Source organism: Hylobates moloch, unplaced genomic scaffold, assembly GCF_009828535.3.
Source record: "Hylobates moloch isolate HMO894 unplaced genomic scaffold, HMol_V3 SCAFFOLD_16, whole genome shotgun sequence".
NCBI classification, from domain to species: Eukaryota; Metazoa; Chordata; class Mammalia; order Primates; family Hylobatidae; genus Hylobates; species Hylobates moloch.
Genome location: NW_026652291.1, coordinates 14,084,687 through 14,102,052, shown reverse-complemented (window position 1 = coordinate 14,102,052; position 17,366 = coordinate 14,084,687). Strand labels below are relative to the sequence as shown.

At 50.5% G+C, this 17,366-nt stretch overlaps 1 protein-coding gene and 1 pseudogene across 7 annotated transcripts in view; one reads left to right on the top strand and one right to left on the bottom strand.

Annotated features, from left to right (window-relative positions):
• The window catches only part of CCDC88C (coiled-coil domain containing 88C), a 146,117-nt gene extending 131,592 nt beyond the window's left edge, over window positions 1–14,525 (bottom strand). For 4 of the 7 annotated variants that reach the window (XR_009210227.1, XM_058429434.1, XM_058429432.1 and 1 more), the window contains exons 1-3: window positions 14,320–14,418; window positions 13,443–13,543; window positions 5,353–5,461 (exon numbers count right to left, since the gene is read on the bottom strand). Coding sequence is in view for 6 of the 7 variants with exons in the window: in XM_058429434.1 (XP_058285417.1) it covers window positions 5,353–5,461; window positions 13,443–13,543; window positions 14,320–14,379 (270 nt within the window). In the remaining variant the exon portion in view is untranslated. Of the gene's footprint in view, window positions 1–5,352; window positions 5,462–13,442; window positions 13,544–13,903; window positions 13,994–14,121; window positions 14,144–14,319 lie in introns of those variants that run through there. The other 3 variants (XM_032179522.2, XM_032179524.2, XM_058429433.1) reach the window with 3 other exon arrangements.
• Window positions 14,526–15,870: 1,345 nt separating this feature from the next.
• On the top strand, window positions 15,871–16,429 carry LOC116484643 (COX assembly mitochondrial protein homolog; annotated as a pseudogene).
• The last annotated feature ends 937 nt before the right edge of the window (window positions 16,430–17,366 follow it).

Here is a 17,366-nt window from a genome sequence, read left to right as displayed (position 1 = left end):
TTCCCACCACACAAAGCCAAAGAAACCTCGGAAACTTCACATGACAATGAGGCCCTTTCCGGACAAGGCACCGGACTGAAGGTGTCCAGGGCAGGGAATGGGGATGAGATGCCAGGCACAACCCCAGAGCACAGACAGGCCAGCCGCTGCTGCACAGGGCAGACTTCTGCTGGAACAGCCTCACTTTCAGCCTGACTCCACTATCTGCATTTAATGTAAATATTCGAGATTCTTAGTGGAAAAAGTGAACCATTACATAAATCCAAAATTTAATTTTAAAAGAAGCCAGGCCAGATGCCGTGAGCCTTGCAGGCTCATGCCTATAAACCCAGCACTTTGGGAGGCCAAGGCAGGAGGACTGCTTGAGCTCCCAAGTTTGAGGACAGCCTGGCCAACATAGTGAAACCCTGCCTCTACCAAAAATACAAAAAGTAGCCAGGCGTGGTGGTGCCCACGGGTGGTCCCAGCTACTCGGGAGGCTGAGGTAGGAGGATCGCCTGAGCCCAGTGGAGGGGGAGGTTGCAGTGAGCTAAGACTATACCACTATACTCTAGCCTGGGCGACAGAGACAGACCCTATCTCAAAAAATTAAATTAAATTTTTAAAAAGCCAGATGAAAAGGAGGTTCGCTGTTGAATGAGTAAAACAAGCATCGGAGGACACAGGGTAACCATGCCCAGCCAGGCTGAGGCAACGTGGGGCTCTGGCCCAGCCCTGGCTGTCCTCCAGGCTGCTCAGCAGATGTCCCATTTGAGGGTGCTGTCCTAAAGCCGGTGTCCCCACCTTGGACAGGCCAGCCTTTTCTTCTACAAAATGCAGAGACTGACCCAGGTGCTCTCTCTCCAAGGCTTTGTCCTACTCTGGCTTTCTCTGCCCCTTCCCAGCTACTCCCTCAACACCCCCTGCTCCCTCTGGTAACCTCCTGGTCACCGCACCCTCTCTTTCCCCTCCTCCAGTCTGAGACCCTGCCTTCCTGTCCTGGGGCGATGAGACGTGCATCTGGTGTATGTGATGGAGAAGGGTCACCTGGTGAGAACTGAGCTCCCTCTGCCCAGGAGATCCAGCTCAACGTGACTCTTCTAGAAATCACCAGAAATGTTCTAACCCATTGGTTCCAGTGGTTCCCATGGGCATGTGCGTCAGAATCACCTGGGGGCCTGTTAAAATACAGACTCTCAACTTAACACACAGGCCCAACAATCTGCATCTCTAACAAGCTCCCAGCGAGGCTGCAGATCTGGGGACCACACTTTTGAGAACCACCACTCTCCCCCACTGATTCTCAATCCTGTTGGAATGGTGAGATTCAAGAAGCTGGGAAACTTTTGAAAATGCAGATTCCTTGGCCGGGCGCGGTGGCTCATGCCTGTAATCCCAGCACTTTGGGAGGGCTGAGGCGGGTGGATCATGAGGTCAGGAGATCGAGACCATCCTGGTTAACACGGTGAAACCCCGTCTCTACTAAAAATACAAAAAAATTAGCCAAGGGTGGCGGCGGGCGCCTGTAGTCCCAGCTACTCGGGAGGCTGAGGCAGGAGAATGGCATGAACCAGGGAGGCGGAGCTTGCAGTGAGCTGAGATCGCGCCACTGCACTCCAGCCTGGGTGGCAGAGCAAAACTCTGTCTCCAAAAAAAAAAAAAAAGAAAAGAAAATGCAGATTCCAGGGCCCCAATCCCAGAAGAGTCCAATGCGGTAAGCCAGGAAGGCGCAGAATCTGCCTTAGACGCCGGTGGTGGGATGGGATCTCAGCCACACTGGTTTCCACCCACTTGCTGACCTATGCCCTGCTCAGGAAAAGGTCAAGGACCCTTTGCCTCCCCTGGTTTTCAGAGGTCAACTTGAGCATCCTAGTGACACGGCCCATGCTCTTTAGGAAAGGCCTGGCCTTCCAGACTGTCACTGCTCCAGTGTGCCGCAGAGAAGAAGGGGACAGTTAGGGGCACAGAGCCATCTCCTGGCAAACAAAACCCAGAGCCAGAATGCACGACCTTGATGTGTCTATCAAAAAGCCACAGGTGAGAGGGAGGCCCACCCACACAGCACCCCAGTCAGAGTGAGGAACGACGTGTGTCCCACTTCATTCCAAGCCCTCAGGACCTTCGGGGCTACTTTCCCAAGAAGAGGCCGGGCGGCAGCTTTTACGGAAACGTTCTGGAATACCCCTTTACTATAATAACCGGTTATGTTTGTGCTATAATGTTAGGTGGGAGAGAAAAAAGGCAGGATACGCAATTGTATATATGGCCACAACCACAATGGCATAAAACAAAAACTATTCACTCGAGAACTGAAAGGAAATACTACAAACGTTAACAGCGATTGTCTCTGGGTTGCTGGGCTGACGGGTGGGTCTTTTCTCGTGCTACTTGTCTGTTTTCTAAGCTTTTTACAAAGAGCACGTACAGTACTACCTATATGACAGAACTTTATTTTGTCATAAATCGGAAGGAAAAAAAATACACAGCAGAACACCGTCCACACGGAATGTGCCAGCCCTGAACACAAGCGTCTTGTCAGCTTCCTTCAAGCGGGCAGGACTGAGAGGCAGTGGCCACTCCCTGGTCAGCAGCAAGTGCTGTCAGCATACACTGACTGACCATTTGCTCTGAGCTGGGCCGAGACTGCCAGCGCACACCAGCCCAGTCCTGCAAGAGCTCCCAGCACAAAAGGAGGGAGCGCAGGGATGCAGGGTCCTCTTTCCACCTGGAAGTCCTTCTGGACCCTGAGGGTGGGCTGGCCATCTTTTACCTTGTGTGGCCACTTCCCATCTTCTGGAACTCTGAACAGTACCCCAAGAACAGCAAGCTGCTTCTCAAACCCACGCAGTCTCAAGTGAGTGTCAAGTCCATTTTGCCCAGCCCAGAGCTGAATGGACCCTCAGAGTGGCTGGTCACCAACAGGAGAAGTCCTCCTGGACTGGCAGGGCCAGAGGATGGTATCTCTACGGCCAAACAGCTTGCAGCAAGAGCCTCACTGCCCCATGCTACTCACAAAGGCCTGCAGAAACCTCACCTCCATTTGAGACCTTCATCACATCCCAGCTCACCAAGAGCTCACAGTGCAGGAGGAGGGAGGACAGGGATGCAGACACCTGCCCAGTGCTATACTGCTGGCTCTGGCCAGCCCCGCTCATTCCCTCCCATGACCCTCCAAACTGGAAACTCAGCTGCCCACTGAAACTCCACTCAGGTATCACCTCATCCAAGAAGGCTTCCCCAACTCCTGGCATGCAGGCTGGGTTAGGGGGTCTTGCCTCTTGAACTTTCAGCACTATGTGCTTCCCCTAGCACTTAGCACACAGTCCTGAAAGCACCTGCCTGTCACGAATGGCACCTGCAGACAAGGCCCATGCCCTGCATACCTGCTGAGCAGCCGGCACAGCCACCAGGCTCTCATCACAGACGCACAGGTCACTGACAGCACCATCTCCTTTACCCCACTGCCCCTGTGCATGGCTGACACAAGGGAGACGCCAGCAGAAATGCCCCTGCCTATAGCATACACCATACTGAGTGTGGCTCCCCTTCAACTCCCCAGAGCCAACTCTCACAGGCTCCCACACCAGCCCTCCAGGCCTCTCCCTGACCCTGGGCCCCCTCCCTCAGACATCTGGAACTAAAGGGATGGGGCTGGTTCTAAGCTTCCCAGATGCAATGTCCAGAGAGCCCACGGTGCCCTTCTCCCAGTGGTCTCTGGACTGAGCACAGACGGCTCACTGAACTGGCCACACAGACAAACCACGCCAGCCCCCCTACGCAACAGGAGGAGGACGGAAACAACTATCTCAGAAAACCCAGGCCATTGCCCACTCCCTCCCTCTCATGTTCAGTTTCAAAGTCATGTTGAAACAGAAGCAAGGGCTCCTGCAGCAACCACAGCCCTCGACAGGAACTGGGCCCAGCACAAAGCCCAATGCCACAGCACACATTCTGCCTGGCAGCCCACCCAGCAGTCCCTCAGAGGACCCCAGAACCAGCAACCACTGCACAAGGGCAGAACGGGAGTCACGGCTGGCCAGACGGCTTCCTCATGTCAACAGAGGCCTCACAACATCCAAAGATGCTCCCGAATCCCAGACCCAAGACAAAGCTACAGCCCAGGAAGCCAAGTGTGAGGCACAGGTCTCAGGCGGAGTCTGGTCACATGTTTAGTGAAACACTGGTGTGAACCTGGGAGGCAGTTGTTCTTGAGAACATAGTTCTCAATCTGTGTCCCCTGGAGTCCCGGGAACCCTGGAGGACAGATGTCCTGGAGGCCGAGGAGACAGCTGAGCACAATGCACTGGGCTTCACCTGGAGTCTCGAGAAAAATCATATAGGGGGAAAGTTTCACTGCTAAGAAAAGGTTTGAAAACTGGGGCTCCAAGGTACACAGTTTCAGTCCATTTCCATCCGTGTTGGCCATACAGAGATCACTAACACCATCAAAGACTCTCAACCGGCCTTCCCAAAGCTGGGATGGCTTTTGGGTTTGGTTTTGTTTGTTTGTTTTTGAGACGGAGTCTTGCTCTGTCACCAGGCTGGAGTACAGTGGCACGACCTTGGCTCACTGCAACCTCCGTCTCCCAGGTTCAAGCGATTCTCCTGCCTCAGCCTCCTGAGTAGCTGGGACTACAGGTATGCACCACGCCTGGCTAATTTTTGTATTTTTAGTAGAGGCGGGGTTTCATCACATTGGCCAGGATGGTCTTGATCTCTTGACCTTGCGATCCGCCCACCTCGACCTCCCAAAGTGCTGGCATCACAGGCATGAGCCACGACGCCCAGCCTGGGGTATTAAAAAGCAAGTCTCCATCAGGCTGGCTTTGCCTGTCCCATTGACCACACAGATCAGATGCGGTAAACACTTGAAAGACAGATGCTCCCTAAGCCCAGTACTCCTGCTTGCAGCTAGAGGTGGGTTAATTACGTTCTTGGTCCCATCTTCATAACCCTCCAGTGGTTCCTCCTCTCCCTCAACCCTTGAATGGCTCCTGTATAAAGAGCCACTGAGCCAGGGGCTGGGGACAACCACATCAGGGTTACCTTCGGGAAGCCCATTCCAGACAGTCCCCACTCAACTGCATTCTCGGGGCAGAGGCTGCAAACCGAGGCTCCTCTCTGGGACCTTCACAGCATATAGCACGATGCTACACACAGCTCAAAGAACATTCACCAAACAAAGGAAATCAATGCACCATCTCATCCTCACACATGCCCCAACAAAGGGTTCACATGAAAGCAGACCAACTGTCAACAAGTAGAGGCCTAAACGTAAGCACCGTTTCCTCCCGGCCTCCTGTGGGAAAACTGTTGACAGTGACGATACTGATGGACACACATAAGAATTCCTGACAGCAGAACTGCCCTTACCTGGTAGTAGGTCTTAATGTTTCTCACCAAGATGGTCAAATTCTGAATGCGAAGGTTCACATCATTGTTGACGTGCTTATTGATGCGTTGATTTGTGGGCCTGGGATCTCTAGGGGAAGAAACACGAGAATGGAAATTGCATCTCCCAGCAGCTGCCACACTGCCTTTCCCAGCCACGACCCAGCATCTTGTCCTCCAGTCCCCAGGTGACCATGAGGCTGTGCTGCGGCAGTTGTGGTTCCAGTCAAATCCCAATCCTGCCACTGCTAAGCCAGGACCTCAGGTGGGCCACATCGCCTTTCTGCTCCCTGACCCGAGCACCTGGCCCACCGCAGGCCCTCAGTCAGTGCTGTTTCCATTCCCACCGTTCCTAGCACCCACAAAAAACAACCACGTATCAGTGCAGACCCCAAATGTTATATTGTATAAAACCAACCCTGCCAAATATATTTCAAGATTAGAAGAATTAAAAGCTGAACAAAGAAAAATATGTGAAATATCAAGAAAGACAGGAGAAAAATGGTAGTTTTTTTTTTTTTTTAAATAGAGACAGGTCTCACTCTGTCACCCAGTCTGGCGTGCAGTGGCACTATCACAGATCACTACAGCCTCGAACTCCTGAGCTCAAGGGATCTTCCCGTCTCAGCCTCCCAGGCAGCTAGGACTACAGGCCCAGCTAATTTTTTTTATTTTTTATAGAGACAGGGTCTCACTATGTTGCTCAGGCTGGTCTCGAACTCCTCAAGCCATCTTCCTGCATCAGACTCCCAAAGCACAGGTGTGAGCCACTGTGCCCGGCCTAAAATGGTACTTTTTTTTTTTGAGATGGAGTCTTGCTCTTTCGCCCAGGCTGGAGGGCAGTGGCATGATCTCAGCTCACTGCAACCTTCACCTCCTGGGTTCCAGCGATTCTCTCACCTCAGCCTCCAGAGTAGCTGGGATTGGTGTGTGCTACCACGCCTGGCTAATTTTTGTATTTTTAGTAAAGACAGGGTTTCACCATGTTCGCCAGGCTGGTCTCGAACTCTTGACCTCAAGTGATCCACCCGCCTCGGCCTCCCAAAGTGCTGGGATTACAGGTGTGAGCCACTGTGCCAGGCCAAAATGGTACATTTTCTGACTTAATGCACCAATAAAATCATAACGTTCCATTAAACACAGGTCTCCCTCTGTCATGCGAATTGGTCTTGGGCTAGCCCTCCCTGTGATTTACAAATTCCAGGGACAAAAATCCTATCTTGAGAAACTGGCATAATCAATCTATGACACTCTATGGTGTACAATGCACCCTGTAAGAAATGCTGAGAGACACAATTAAATCATGTGGGAAATCCCCAAAGTGTCATTTATTTTCCAACCTCAGGCAAAAGTTGGGTCTGGTTGTGATGAAACTAGAAATCTACATCAAGTGATGTATCATGTCCCTCCCTCATCTATATACAGGACATTTCTCAAAATGCTCAGTGTCAGAAAACATTTCCCATGAGACGAGAGCACACAGCATTACTGAGTTCGCTTCCACCCTTCCACAGACTGTGAGCTGCTTTTCATAACAAAGGCCTGACGGTCCCAAGACACCGCAAAGGATGGCTAATTCAAAGGAAGGCCTGTCTTCACAGTTTCTTCTGTCATCCAGACCCCGTGATGAAGGTGCTGAGCCTCTTGGGGGTTAGTGTGGAGAGTTAAGGAAATCAATCTCAATGCCATCTGGCTCATTCAAAGCCAATAATTAGTAGAAAATTGACAAAGGAAAAAAAAACCCTACAAATCGAAATCATTTCAAATGTTTCTGGAAGTACAGTGATGGAGTGTGGCCAAGTCATTTACATGTTACATGTTTCTCTTGGAGTTATGCATAACTGAGAAAATAAAGGTTAAGAGTTCTGTGGAAATTAATTCAGGAAAAGAAGAGGCATTCAGAATTTAAACTGCAAAGGCATTTTTAGCTGCAGAAGTATTCCTGGCAGCATAAAGTAATTTATCTTAAAGGTACAATTCTCCTCCCTTTACTGTAGATACCTTAAAAGATGAAAATCAATTTCACAGTGACAAATGCACTTCTTAAAATAGCAGAACTCAGAGAACATGCAGCGCTTTTTCTGTTTTGTCTTTTGTTTCTTCTTTCTTTCGTCTTTGTCATTGTAGTCCCATCTTTCACTGAAGTCAGACGGGACCACCCCAGGAGTGCCAGGAGCCGAAAGCCTCAGTATACATCGTGGACATCTCCAGCACGTGCAAAGGCATAACATACACTCAGGGTCGGGAACCTGGGAGTCCCCTCACATCACAGCACAGAAGCTTCTGATCATCCCTGCTATTGTTCTCTCCAGTTCTTGCAAGAAATAGCTCACTGAAACAACACTCTAAAAGAACCCTGACATTTACTGTATGAGTAATTAAGCTACTTACCGTGATTATTAGTACTCCCTCCTTTAACTAAGCCTCTCTGGGTAAAGAGAGGCTATCAGGACACTAATCAAAACAAAAGCCTCAACTACAGTTAAGACAGGCACATCTCAATCTCCACTCTGCCCAGCACCTCCGTAACTCCCACCTTTCCATGCTGTAGGAAATGGGAGTCAGGAGACATGGGTTCTAGTCCAGGTCCCAAGCCTAGCCAAAGTTCACTGGGCTTCAGTGTGCTCATCTGCAAAATGGCTACATGATCATTCCGGCCTTCAAAGGCTATATGGTTCCATGGCCCACATCTGCATTAGCAAACTTGGACTGTACTTGCTTCTGTACCACAGGAAGATGTTATTATAACTGTTAAACAATTGCACTTCCCCAGAAGTTGTCATTCAGAACAACAATCATCTTTACATGATAGTCCTAACACATAAAAGACCGACACTCTAGTATCGGGATCTCAGAGGACAGGATACAAACATGGTAGCTGGTCGGAACTTGGAGAGTTCCAAGAGTTCCAAGTCTAAAGTGTGGGCCCCCAGGGATTCCTTTTCATAAAAACTTCCAACTACAAAAAGAGAAACTGGCCGGGCACGATGGCTCATGCCTATAATCCCAGCACTTTGGGAGGCCAAGGTGAGAGGATCACTTGAGGTCAGGAGTTCGAGACCAGCCTGGCCAACATGGTGAAACCCTGTCTCTACTAAAAATACAAAAATTAGCCAGACATGGTGGCACGCGCCTGTAATCCCAGCTAATCAGGAGGCTGAGTCAGGAGAATCACCTGAACCTGGGAGGCAGCGGTTGCAGTGAGCTGAGATCAAGCCACTACACTCCAGCCTGTGCAACAGAGCAAGACTCCATCTCAACAACAAAAAAAAAAAAAAAAAGAAGAAGAAGAAGAAAGGAAACCATCTCTTGCTAGAATTTTAAAAAGAGTTATAATTTAGGCTTAGAGTAACCTCGTCCCCCTCCTTTGGGAAAGCCAGCCCCCAACTTTTGGTCATATTCCAAAAACTTCCTAAATTTAAAGCTAAATCAAGAAACTATGTATTGACACTGAGAGATGTCCCTAATTTATCACACGTTAAAAAACATGCTAAATGTTTTTATACATGTTCAGTGTATTTTTATACAAATAGGGACCCATGCTAAAAAACAATAACAGGAGTCCATATTTGTATAAAAATATTAATACATTAAGGACACGTATTAATATATATCATAGATAACATTCGGAAGGCACTAGAATATTGACATTGTTACCTCCACATGGTAAAATCATGGGCAAGTTCTATTTTGCTCATCTGTATATGTTCCTATTCTCCTAGGATGAACATAAATTGTGTATTTTTTTTTTTTTTTTTTTTTTTTTTTTGAGATGGAGTCTGGCTCTGTCGCCCAGGCTGGAGTGCAGTGGCATGATCTCGGCTCACTGCGAGCTCCACCTCCCGGGTTCACACCATTCTCCCGCCTCAGCCTCCTCAGTAGCTGGGACTACAAGGCACCCGCCACCACGCCCGGCTAATTTTTTTGTATTTTTAGTAGAGACGGGGTTTCACTGTGTTAGCCAGGATGGTCTTGATCTCCTGACCTTGTGATCTGCCCACCCCGGCTTCCCAAAGTGCTGGGCTTACAGGCATGAGCCACCGCGCCCAGCCTGTTTGTGTAATTTTTAAGGACTCAAACCCCCATGTGTCATATACTGCAGCCAAAAGATGGAAATTACTGAAGTTCATAAGTAAAAATTGTTTTTTCCCAAGATTTTTGCGCCAATACAAATTCATTCAACCAACAAGTAAAATTTCACCTTTTATCCTAAGCTTCTACATCTGCAAAAGGGAAACACAAACTCTCCTTCAAGTGCACTGGGGGAAAAGTTATCCTTCAAATGCTTTTTGGGAAGTAAAGAAACTCTCCTATTTCCCCGAGGATGTTTCTAACCTATGAATAATTAACACAGTATCCTGAATTTTGCAGCTAGCACCAGGGGTCACAAAGGAGCCCGAACAAATACGGTTGAACTTAAAGGGCACGAGCTCTCAGCCCTAGTACCAAGTTCCAACTTCAGCCACGGCGTCAAATCGGATGGTTTACTCTCACAAGTACAGATGTACAGCACTAAAGGCATGGGTACACGTACGTATGTACACACACAAACTCAGATCTGGGCCTCATCTGCACAATGATAGATATATGTTAGGCTTTTTCTATATACATAGTTTTATTTAAACCTACCCTTAATTGGTAAAATACCCTTATTACAGATCAGGAAATCAAGGCTTAGAGAGTTTCAGTCATTTGCCCAACATAATAACACTAGGAAGTGGCAGAGTGGGGATGTGAACTTGTCTGCCTGATGCTAGGGTTAAGGCTCTTAAATAATTTTCCTACAAGAGAATGAAAAATGTGTCCAAAGTTAACCAGAGCAAACTTTGTTTTCTCTTGGATGCTGGTAGGTACCCGAGACACCGTGTTGACAGAGGAGCTATTGATTGAGCAGGCATTCCCAGGCCTCTCCATCCAGGCCTCTCGAAGCCTCAGTTTCATTCATGAATTCTCCTAGCCCTGGGCCTCCCCAGAAAGCTGAACCTGTGGGGCTTCCCTGCTTCCAGGTGCTGATGTCACCAGGAGACTAGGGCCAAGAGACTACTAACAGCCTTCTCCGGTTGCCGGAGACAATGGCCAGGTGCAGTCACGTGACCCCCAGCCAACCTCCACAAGGCTCCCAGGTGTTAGGTAACAGCCTCTTATCTGAGCTCTGTTAGCAGTACTGCTCGACGCGATTTCCTCAGGTCCTACGAACTTGGGGGGAAGGAATCAAAACAGGCAAATAGCACAGTCTAGGAACTACTGGCATGGGAGATGAGGCAGAACAGGCTTACCCCTTACCTGCTGGCTAGTGACATGTTGCCATTTGGTAGAAGTGAAAACAGAGGCTTAAGTGCAGTACAGTCTAAATGCGGGCCTAGGACTTGGGTCCCAGGGTCCAATGTTGCCCTAGACCTCACTGGTAGAGGGCTAAGGGCTGAGAACTGTGGGGTAATCCAAGGATCGAAGAATGTGGGGGAAAAGGTAGGCCAGAAAAAAAAGAACTTTTACTTGGTGCCTCAAATCCTTTCTGGATTAAGATGGCACCTACATAGGCAAATAGCTAAATGTTAACACACGGTTTCATTCTGTCCTCACAACTATCTCTTAAGGAAGGTACTTTATGTCCCATTTTACAGATGAGGAAACTAAGGCACTGAGCGACGTGCCCAGTGTCACACTGCTGGTAAGAGGGAGGCCAAGGGTTTGAATCCCAGCTGGCTATGTAGGCTGTCCGATACGGGCCAGGGTTCATGGTTTAGTTGAGGTAATTTTACATAGCATGAAATGCATAAAGTTATAATTTGAGTTGTTTTGGAAAATGAAATATACTCCAGCCACTCTGCAGGACATTTCAACTACCCTGAAAAGGTTCCCCTGGGTCCTTTCCAGTCAATCCTCACCACTTCCAGACGCAAAAACACTATTCTGACTTCTATCACCTGGAACTGGGTGATTCTGATCACCCACGCAGGAAACCATGCCCACCCACTCTCTCTTCTCTTTCCTCATTCTGGAAAGCCAGCCATTCAGCCTCCCCACGCTCCCTTCCTCTGTGCCCAACCCATCCAGAGGGACCCAGAAGCACTTCTTGAAGTCTTAAGAGCTACAATTTACCAGTTCCCACTTCTGGAATGATTACCTTGGCATATCACAGAGAGAACATCTAAAATTGCCCAGGGAATGGGAGAAGCCCTCCCACCGCCCCCCCTACCCCAGCCGAATTTAGCCACGGGCCAAATGAGAACAAGTGATGAGCTGGCGTTTCTCAAAGGAACGGTCCAACAGGCTTTCCTGATTTACAAGCAAGTGGGAAACGCTTCAGGAATTCCAAAGGTCAGGGAAGAAAGAGAAACAGTCCCAGTGCTTTTGTTCCCCCCTCTGCCTGGGTGTAGGAGCTGAATGAAAAGGCTGGGGATACTGCTGGTTTTTTTAATTAAACAGTCTTGGGCTTGGGTAAGGACAGGTTGAAGTTTCACCGGTCATTGCGCCAATGGAATCCAGTAATTTTCAGGGTCTAACAGAATGAGGGGAGAGTGGCCAGAACTCGAATATGCCACGAGACAGCTCCCGGAAAACTCAGTTTCAACAAAGTTATCTAAGAAGTGCTGTCAAAGCTGGCAACAGATTTATGTTTTTGAATCTAATCAGACACTGAAGATTGGTAAGATTGGTAGTGACTTTTTTCCTACACCCACAGCTGTGAACCTAAAAAAAAAAGCAAAAACCATTAAACAGCATGACATCAAATGACTTATTAAAACAAAAGGAGGCCGGGCACCCCAGTGGCTCATGCCTGTAATCCCAGCACTTTGGGAGGCTAAGGCGGGTGGATCACCTGAGGTCGGGAGTTCCAGACCAGCCTAACATGGAGAAACCCCATCTCTACTAAAAATACAAAATTAGCCAGGCGTGGTGGCACATGCCTGCAATCCCAGCTACTTGGGAGGCTGAGGTAGGAGGATCGCTTGAACCCAGGAGGCGGAGGTTGTGGTGAGCTGAGATCACGCCATTGCACTCCAGCCTGGGCAACAAGAGTGAAACTCCGTCTCCAAAAAAAAAAAGAGCACGGTTCTTGAATTATGTTTTTCTAAACAGGCTGTTTAAGGCAATCTATATAAGCCACTTTCTGGATATGCCAAAGCAAACTGCTCCTCTGCCTTTGTGAGCCACAAACGAAGCTATCTCTCATTAGCTAATAGATTTATGCTCCAGTATGACAACTCGCTCAGTCGTAGGTGAATAGGTGCGCACACCAGGCTGATCCACAGAGAATATTAGGATGCTTTATTTTGCTTCAAGTGCCTGTGAATCATCCTGACACTCAGTTCCAATGTTCCCTGCAGTTTCTGAGTTAAAAACAGAATGCAAAGGTAGAAGCCAACACCTACATTGTGGCAAGCTGTCAATCAGGCCGTGCAGAGCTCAGCAACAGGAAAGGAAAGGATGTGGTCAGATGTACTCGCTGGCAAGAGTAACTTCTACGGAGACCCTGTTCAGGCTGCATGCTTCCAAACAAACAGCACCATGGCCTCTGACTCCCTGGACCCCTCCTAACACTGTGACTTTAAACTCAGTCCATACAGTGGGACTTAACCAATTGCACTTGCTCTGGGGCAACTGAAAAAGGAAGATGAAATGTAAAGGAGCTCAGAAACACAGGCAGCCTCATCTAAAATGAAACTTTACAGTAACCCTTGGATGCCTGGGCCCACCCCGACACTTCCTGTAACCAGACACTCTCCGTTACAGTTCCTTGCCCTCCAAAAAGGGACTTTTTCATTTCATTGCTCAAACCACAATTAAGTCCTTGAGTTCGAAGTCAATTGCACTATCTACACCACGTAAATGACAGTCATTCAATTCCAAATTTCCTTCATCAAACCAACTGCCCGACACACTGTCCTGGAGTTCTTCAAACACCTACGAATGTCCAATAGGCACGTTAATACTGAGATAGCAGCGTCTCCACCTTCAGGGAACTACCCCCCACCCCACACACACCCCGCCATGCAACCTTCCACTCCATTTCTACTCTCAAACTTTCTAACGCACCATTCTTTCCTTCCTCCGAGAAGAAGGCAACTTACATTTGCAGCATGATTTGGTTCAAAAAGATGCCGTCCACTAAATCCATGTACATAGTCAGGTTGTCCTGGTTGCCGCTCCCAAACGGGCCAAAAGTTTTCACCTGCGGGGAGGGGGACAAGGAGAGAAAGACAGGAAGTCACCCCATGCGCACAAACGGTCCAAAGCTCTCCCAGGCAGAGACTGGCCGGGTCAGTGTGAGCAGAAGGGGGTCACCCACGCCCACACCACCCTTCAGCAGGCACCAAGCCCGGCCTTCTCCTAGGGCCTCTCTCCCCTCCCCGCGCCGGGCAACAGACACGAGACAGGAGGAAAAACTTCCTCGCCACTTTTCTCCCGCGTTCCAGAGCGACAAAAATAAAAAGGACTTTTCAATAAATGTCTCATGTCTCAAATCCAATGTAAATCAGTGCGCCCACCCCAGTCTGTTCACGTTCCCATTCGGCGCCCCCCCGTTCCCCACCCGTCACTGCCATCCACTGGCTGGTCTCAGGGATTCAGAAAAACTACATGAGATATTTAGTTGGGAAGAATGGGGTCCTTTTCGGGAGTGGCTAAACCCCAGGGACAGGAGACCCGGTCCGCCCCGAGGCCGCCAGTCTAGAGTCCTAGCGGGAACAGGTGTACCCGCCCGGCTCCTGGCCCGGCCGAAAGCGCGGCGGGGTCCCACGCAGGACGCACAACGCGGACGCCGGCTCTAGAGTTACAAAGCTCCGGACTCCAGGACGTGGCCCCAACCCCGGCCAGGAGCCACTTGCTGCGTTCCTCGCGCCCCGTAGCCACCCGGGGCCCCGGCCGGGTAGGGTCTGCGGCGTCCCCTCGCCAGGCTAGAGAGGAGCCGGTCCACCAACAAAGGGGCGGGGAGCCAGGCGCACTCACCCAGGTCACCAGCGGGCTCTGCAGGAAGAGCTCCAGGAGCTCCGAGACTGTCACGTCCATGCTGAGGCTGCGCCCGCCGGCTCCGCGCCCCCCGCCCCGCGTCCCCGTTCCCCCGCGCCCCCGTTCCCCCGCGCCGTGGCACAAAACGGCTCCGCAGCTAGCAGCGGGCGCGGGGCTGCGGCGGCTCGCGCCCGGGAGACAAAGGCGGGGCGCGCGAGCCCACGTTCCGCGGCTTCGGCGGCCCCGCGCCCCGCCCGGGTCTGGGGGAAGGGGAGGGCCCGCCGCTCGGGGAGGAACAATGCGGGCGGCCCCGCCCCTCGGCGGCCCTGGGCGACCGGCGCGCCGCCTCGCGGTGCCAGCCCGGGAGCCCGGGCGCGGGACGCGGATACGCGGGGCGCTGGGAGGGGACTGGTGGCCCGCGGCGGGTGGATCGCGGGGCCCGGCTCCCCGCCCGTGGGACTGCGCACCCTCGCCGAGCGCAGCCTCCCCGCGTGTGGGGCCCCAGCACGTGGCGCATCCCTGCGCGCGTGCGCCTGCAGCCGGGGCCCGAGCGCCACGTGCGAGCTGGGGCGCGCGGGCACTGGTGCGTGCCGGGAGCGGGGACGCCCTGCCCTCCGAGGTTGCTCTGCCCTCCAAGGTCGCCCGCAGGCCGCCGCCCGCTCTGGGCTTGGGGAGCTCGGCCCTGCGCCTTTCCAGACTCCTGGCAGGTGCAGCCCCAGGTACAGCCAAGAGGCCCCGCAAACCCCCGACCCTGGGGCCGGGCTGGAGGGCAAAGAAGAAACTTTATGTTGAGTTTAGGCCTTAGGGGCGCGGCCCCTCGCGCCCTACCGTGCCCCACCGTGCCATGTTCCGGGCTGCCTGCCTTCTAAAAGTTCCTGCAGGAAGCAGGTGATGTGGCCTCTCCGACCCGGGCCCGCCCCCACCACTTTGCCGGAGGCGAGCTAAATTCCAGCCGGGGTTCCTAGCAGCAGCTTAGTGGCAGGCGACAGGAAAAAGGGCAAAGGCCCCAACTGGCTGGAAGGCAAGCCCGGGGGCAGGACCTCCGTGCGGGACGGCACGAGGCAGGAGCCGGCTCCAGGCTGGTCTCGGCCTGGTAATAATTTCACACCACCAGCCGGTCATTGTTCAAAGCACTGTAGACCATTTTACTAATTTAACCTTAACGATCGCCGCATTTCCCAGCTGGGCCAACTGGTGCATGTTTGACCCGAAGCGCCCTGCGTAGCGCTTGGCAAGTATACAGCAGGCACTAAATGGCTGCCGACAGGCTCGGTGGTAATTTTGAAAGTTGGCTCTGTGCAGTGTTGGGGCTGCGGCATCTGCTGGTGGCTAGTGGTATTACAGACCAGCGCTGGCGGAACCCGTTGGGCTGGGGAGGGTTGTGAGATTATGGCCTGAGAGCGGTTAGGGGTCCCTAGAGACTGTGGAAGGCAGGGTAGCATAAAACACAATGGGGGACTGCGGAGGAACTAAAATTTCGAGACTACATGGTTTTGTTGTGCACCAGAAGTTCATTAGAAGAGTTCCTTAGTTGCTTCTCCGCCCGCCGCGATGGCACTCGACCCCGCGGATTAATTTAACAACTCTGATGGTTGCTCTGTGAAATTTGAAGAACAGTGGTTTAAGCAAAGACCACAAGAAAGAAGAATTGAGATCAAAGAGGAGGTGTGCCATCGCTGTGGAGGAGTTTCAGTTGTGAATCATGAAATGTCCTGTAAACCATTTCAAGGAGTTTGATTTTTATACCAAAAACAATGGGAAGACACTGCAGGTTTTTGGAGCAGCATCTCAGACCTGTCGAAAAAGATGTTTTGATCCCTAAAATAATGAGAGAAAAGGCCAGAGAGAGGTCTTCTGACAAGTTCAAGATTGTACCAAATGTTGCAAGAACTCTGGGATCCTTATGGTAGTAAAATGCTGGAAAGAAGATTCTGCATTGAAAGAATGTCTAACAGCTCACTATAATGACCCAGCCTTTTATGAATAATGCAAAGTGCAATACCTGAAGGAAAAGGAAGAATTCAGAAAAACTGGCATTTCTACAAAGAAAAGGCTACAGAAGCTGCCCAAGTGTGTAGACAAATATTCAGATGACATTCAGGATCTCTAATATTCATGGAAGTCGTTTATAGAATGAACCTTAAATAATGGACTCAAGAATGTGTGTTTGCTAATTATGTGTGTATCCTAATTATGGAAATATTAATTTTATCTGAAAAAATCTTTTTTTCTTTTCTTTTTTTTTTGAGACAGAGTCTCGCTCTATCACCCAGGCTGGAGTGCAGTGGCGTGATCTCTGCTCACTGCAAGCTCCGCCTGCCGGGTTCACGCCATTCTCCTGCCTCAGCCTCCAGAGTAGCTGGGACTACAGGGGCCCGCCTCCACGCCCGGCTAATTTTTTGTATTTTTTAGTAGAGACGGGGTTTCGCCGTATTAGCCAGGATGGTCTCTATCTCCTGACCTCGTGATCCGCCTGCCTCGGCCTCCCAAAGTGCTGGGATTACAGGCGTGAGCCACCGCGCCCGGCTAAAAATCTTTTATTTAAAAAAAGTTCCTTAATTGCTCATAATGTAAGTTAGTTCAAAAATAGGTATGATGTGTACACACACCGCTCTTCGCTTGGAAGCCTCTCTTCTGAAAAGTAAGGGATGCAGATGCGGCCAAATCTGTTTTTCCAATTTTTTTTGGAAAGACAGGGATGAGGGACCTTTAAAGTTATTTATTGAGGCCAGGTGCAGTGCCTCACACCTGTAATCACGGCACTTTGGGAGGCCTAAGTGGGTGGATCACTTCAGCCCAAGAGTTCAAGACCAGCCTGGCCAAAAAAAAAAAAAAAAAAAAATAGAAAAATTAGCTGAGTGTGGTGGTGCACACCTGTGATCCCAGCTACTCTGGAGGCTGAGAATCACTCGAACCTGGGAGGTGAAGGTTGCAGTGAGCTGCTATTGCACCATTGCACTCCAGCCTGGGTGACAGAGCAAGACACTGTCTCAAAAAAAAAACAAAAAAAAACATTTATGGAGTAAGCTTATTCTCTCACACTAAGA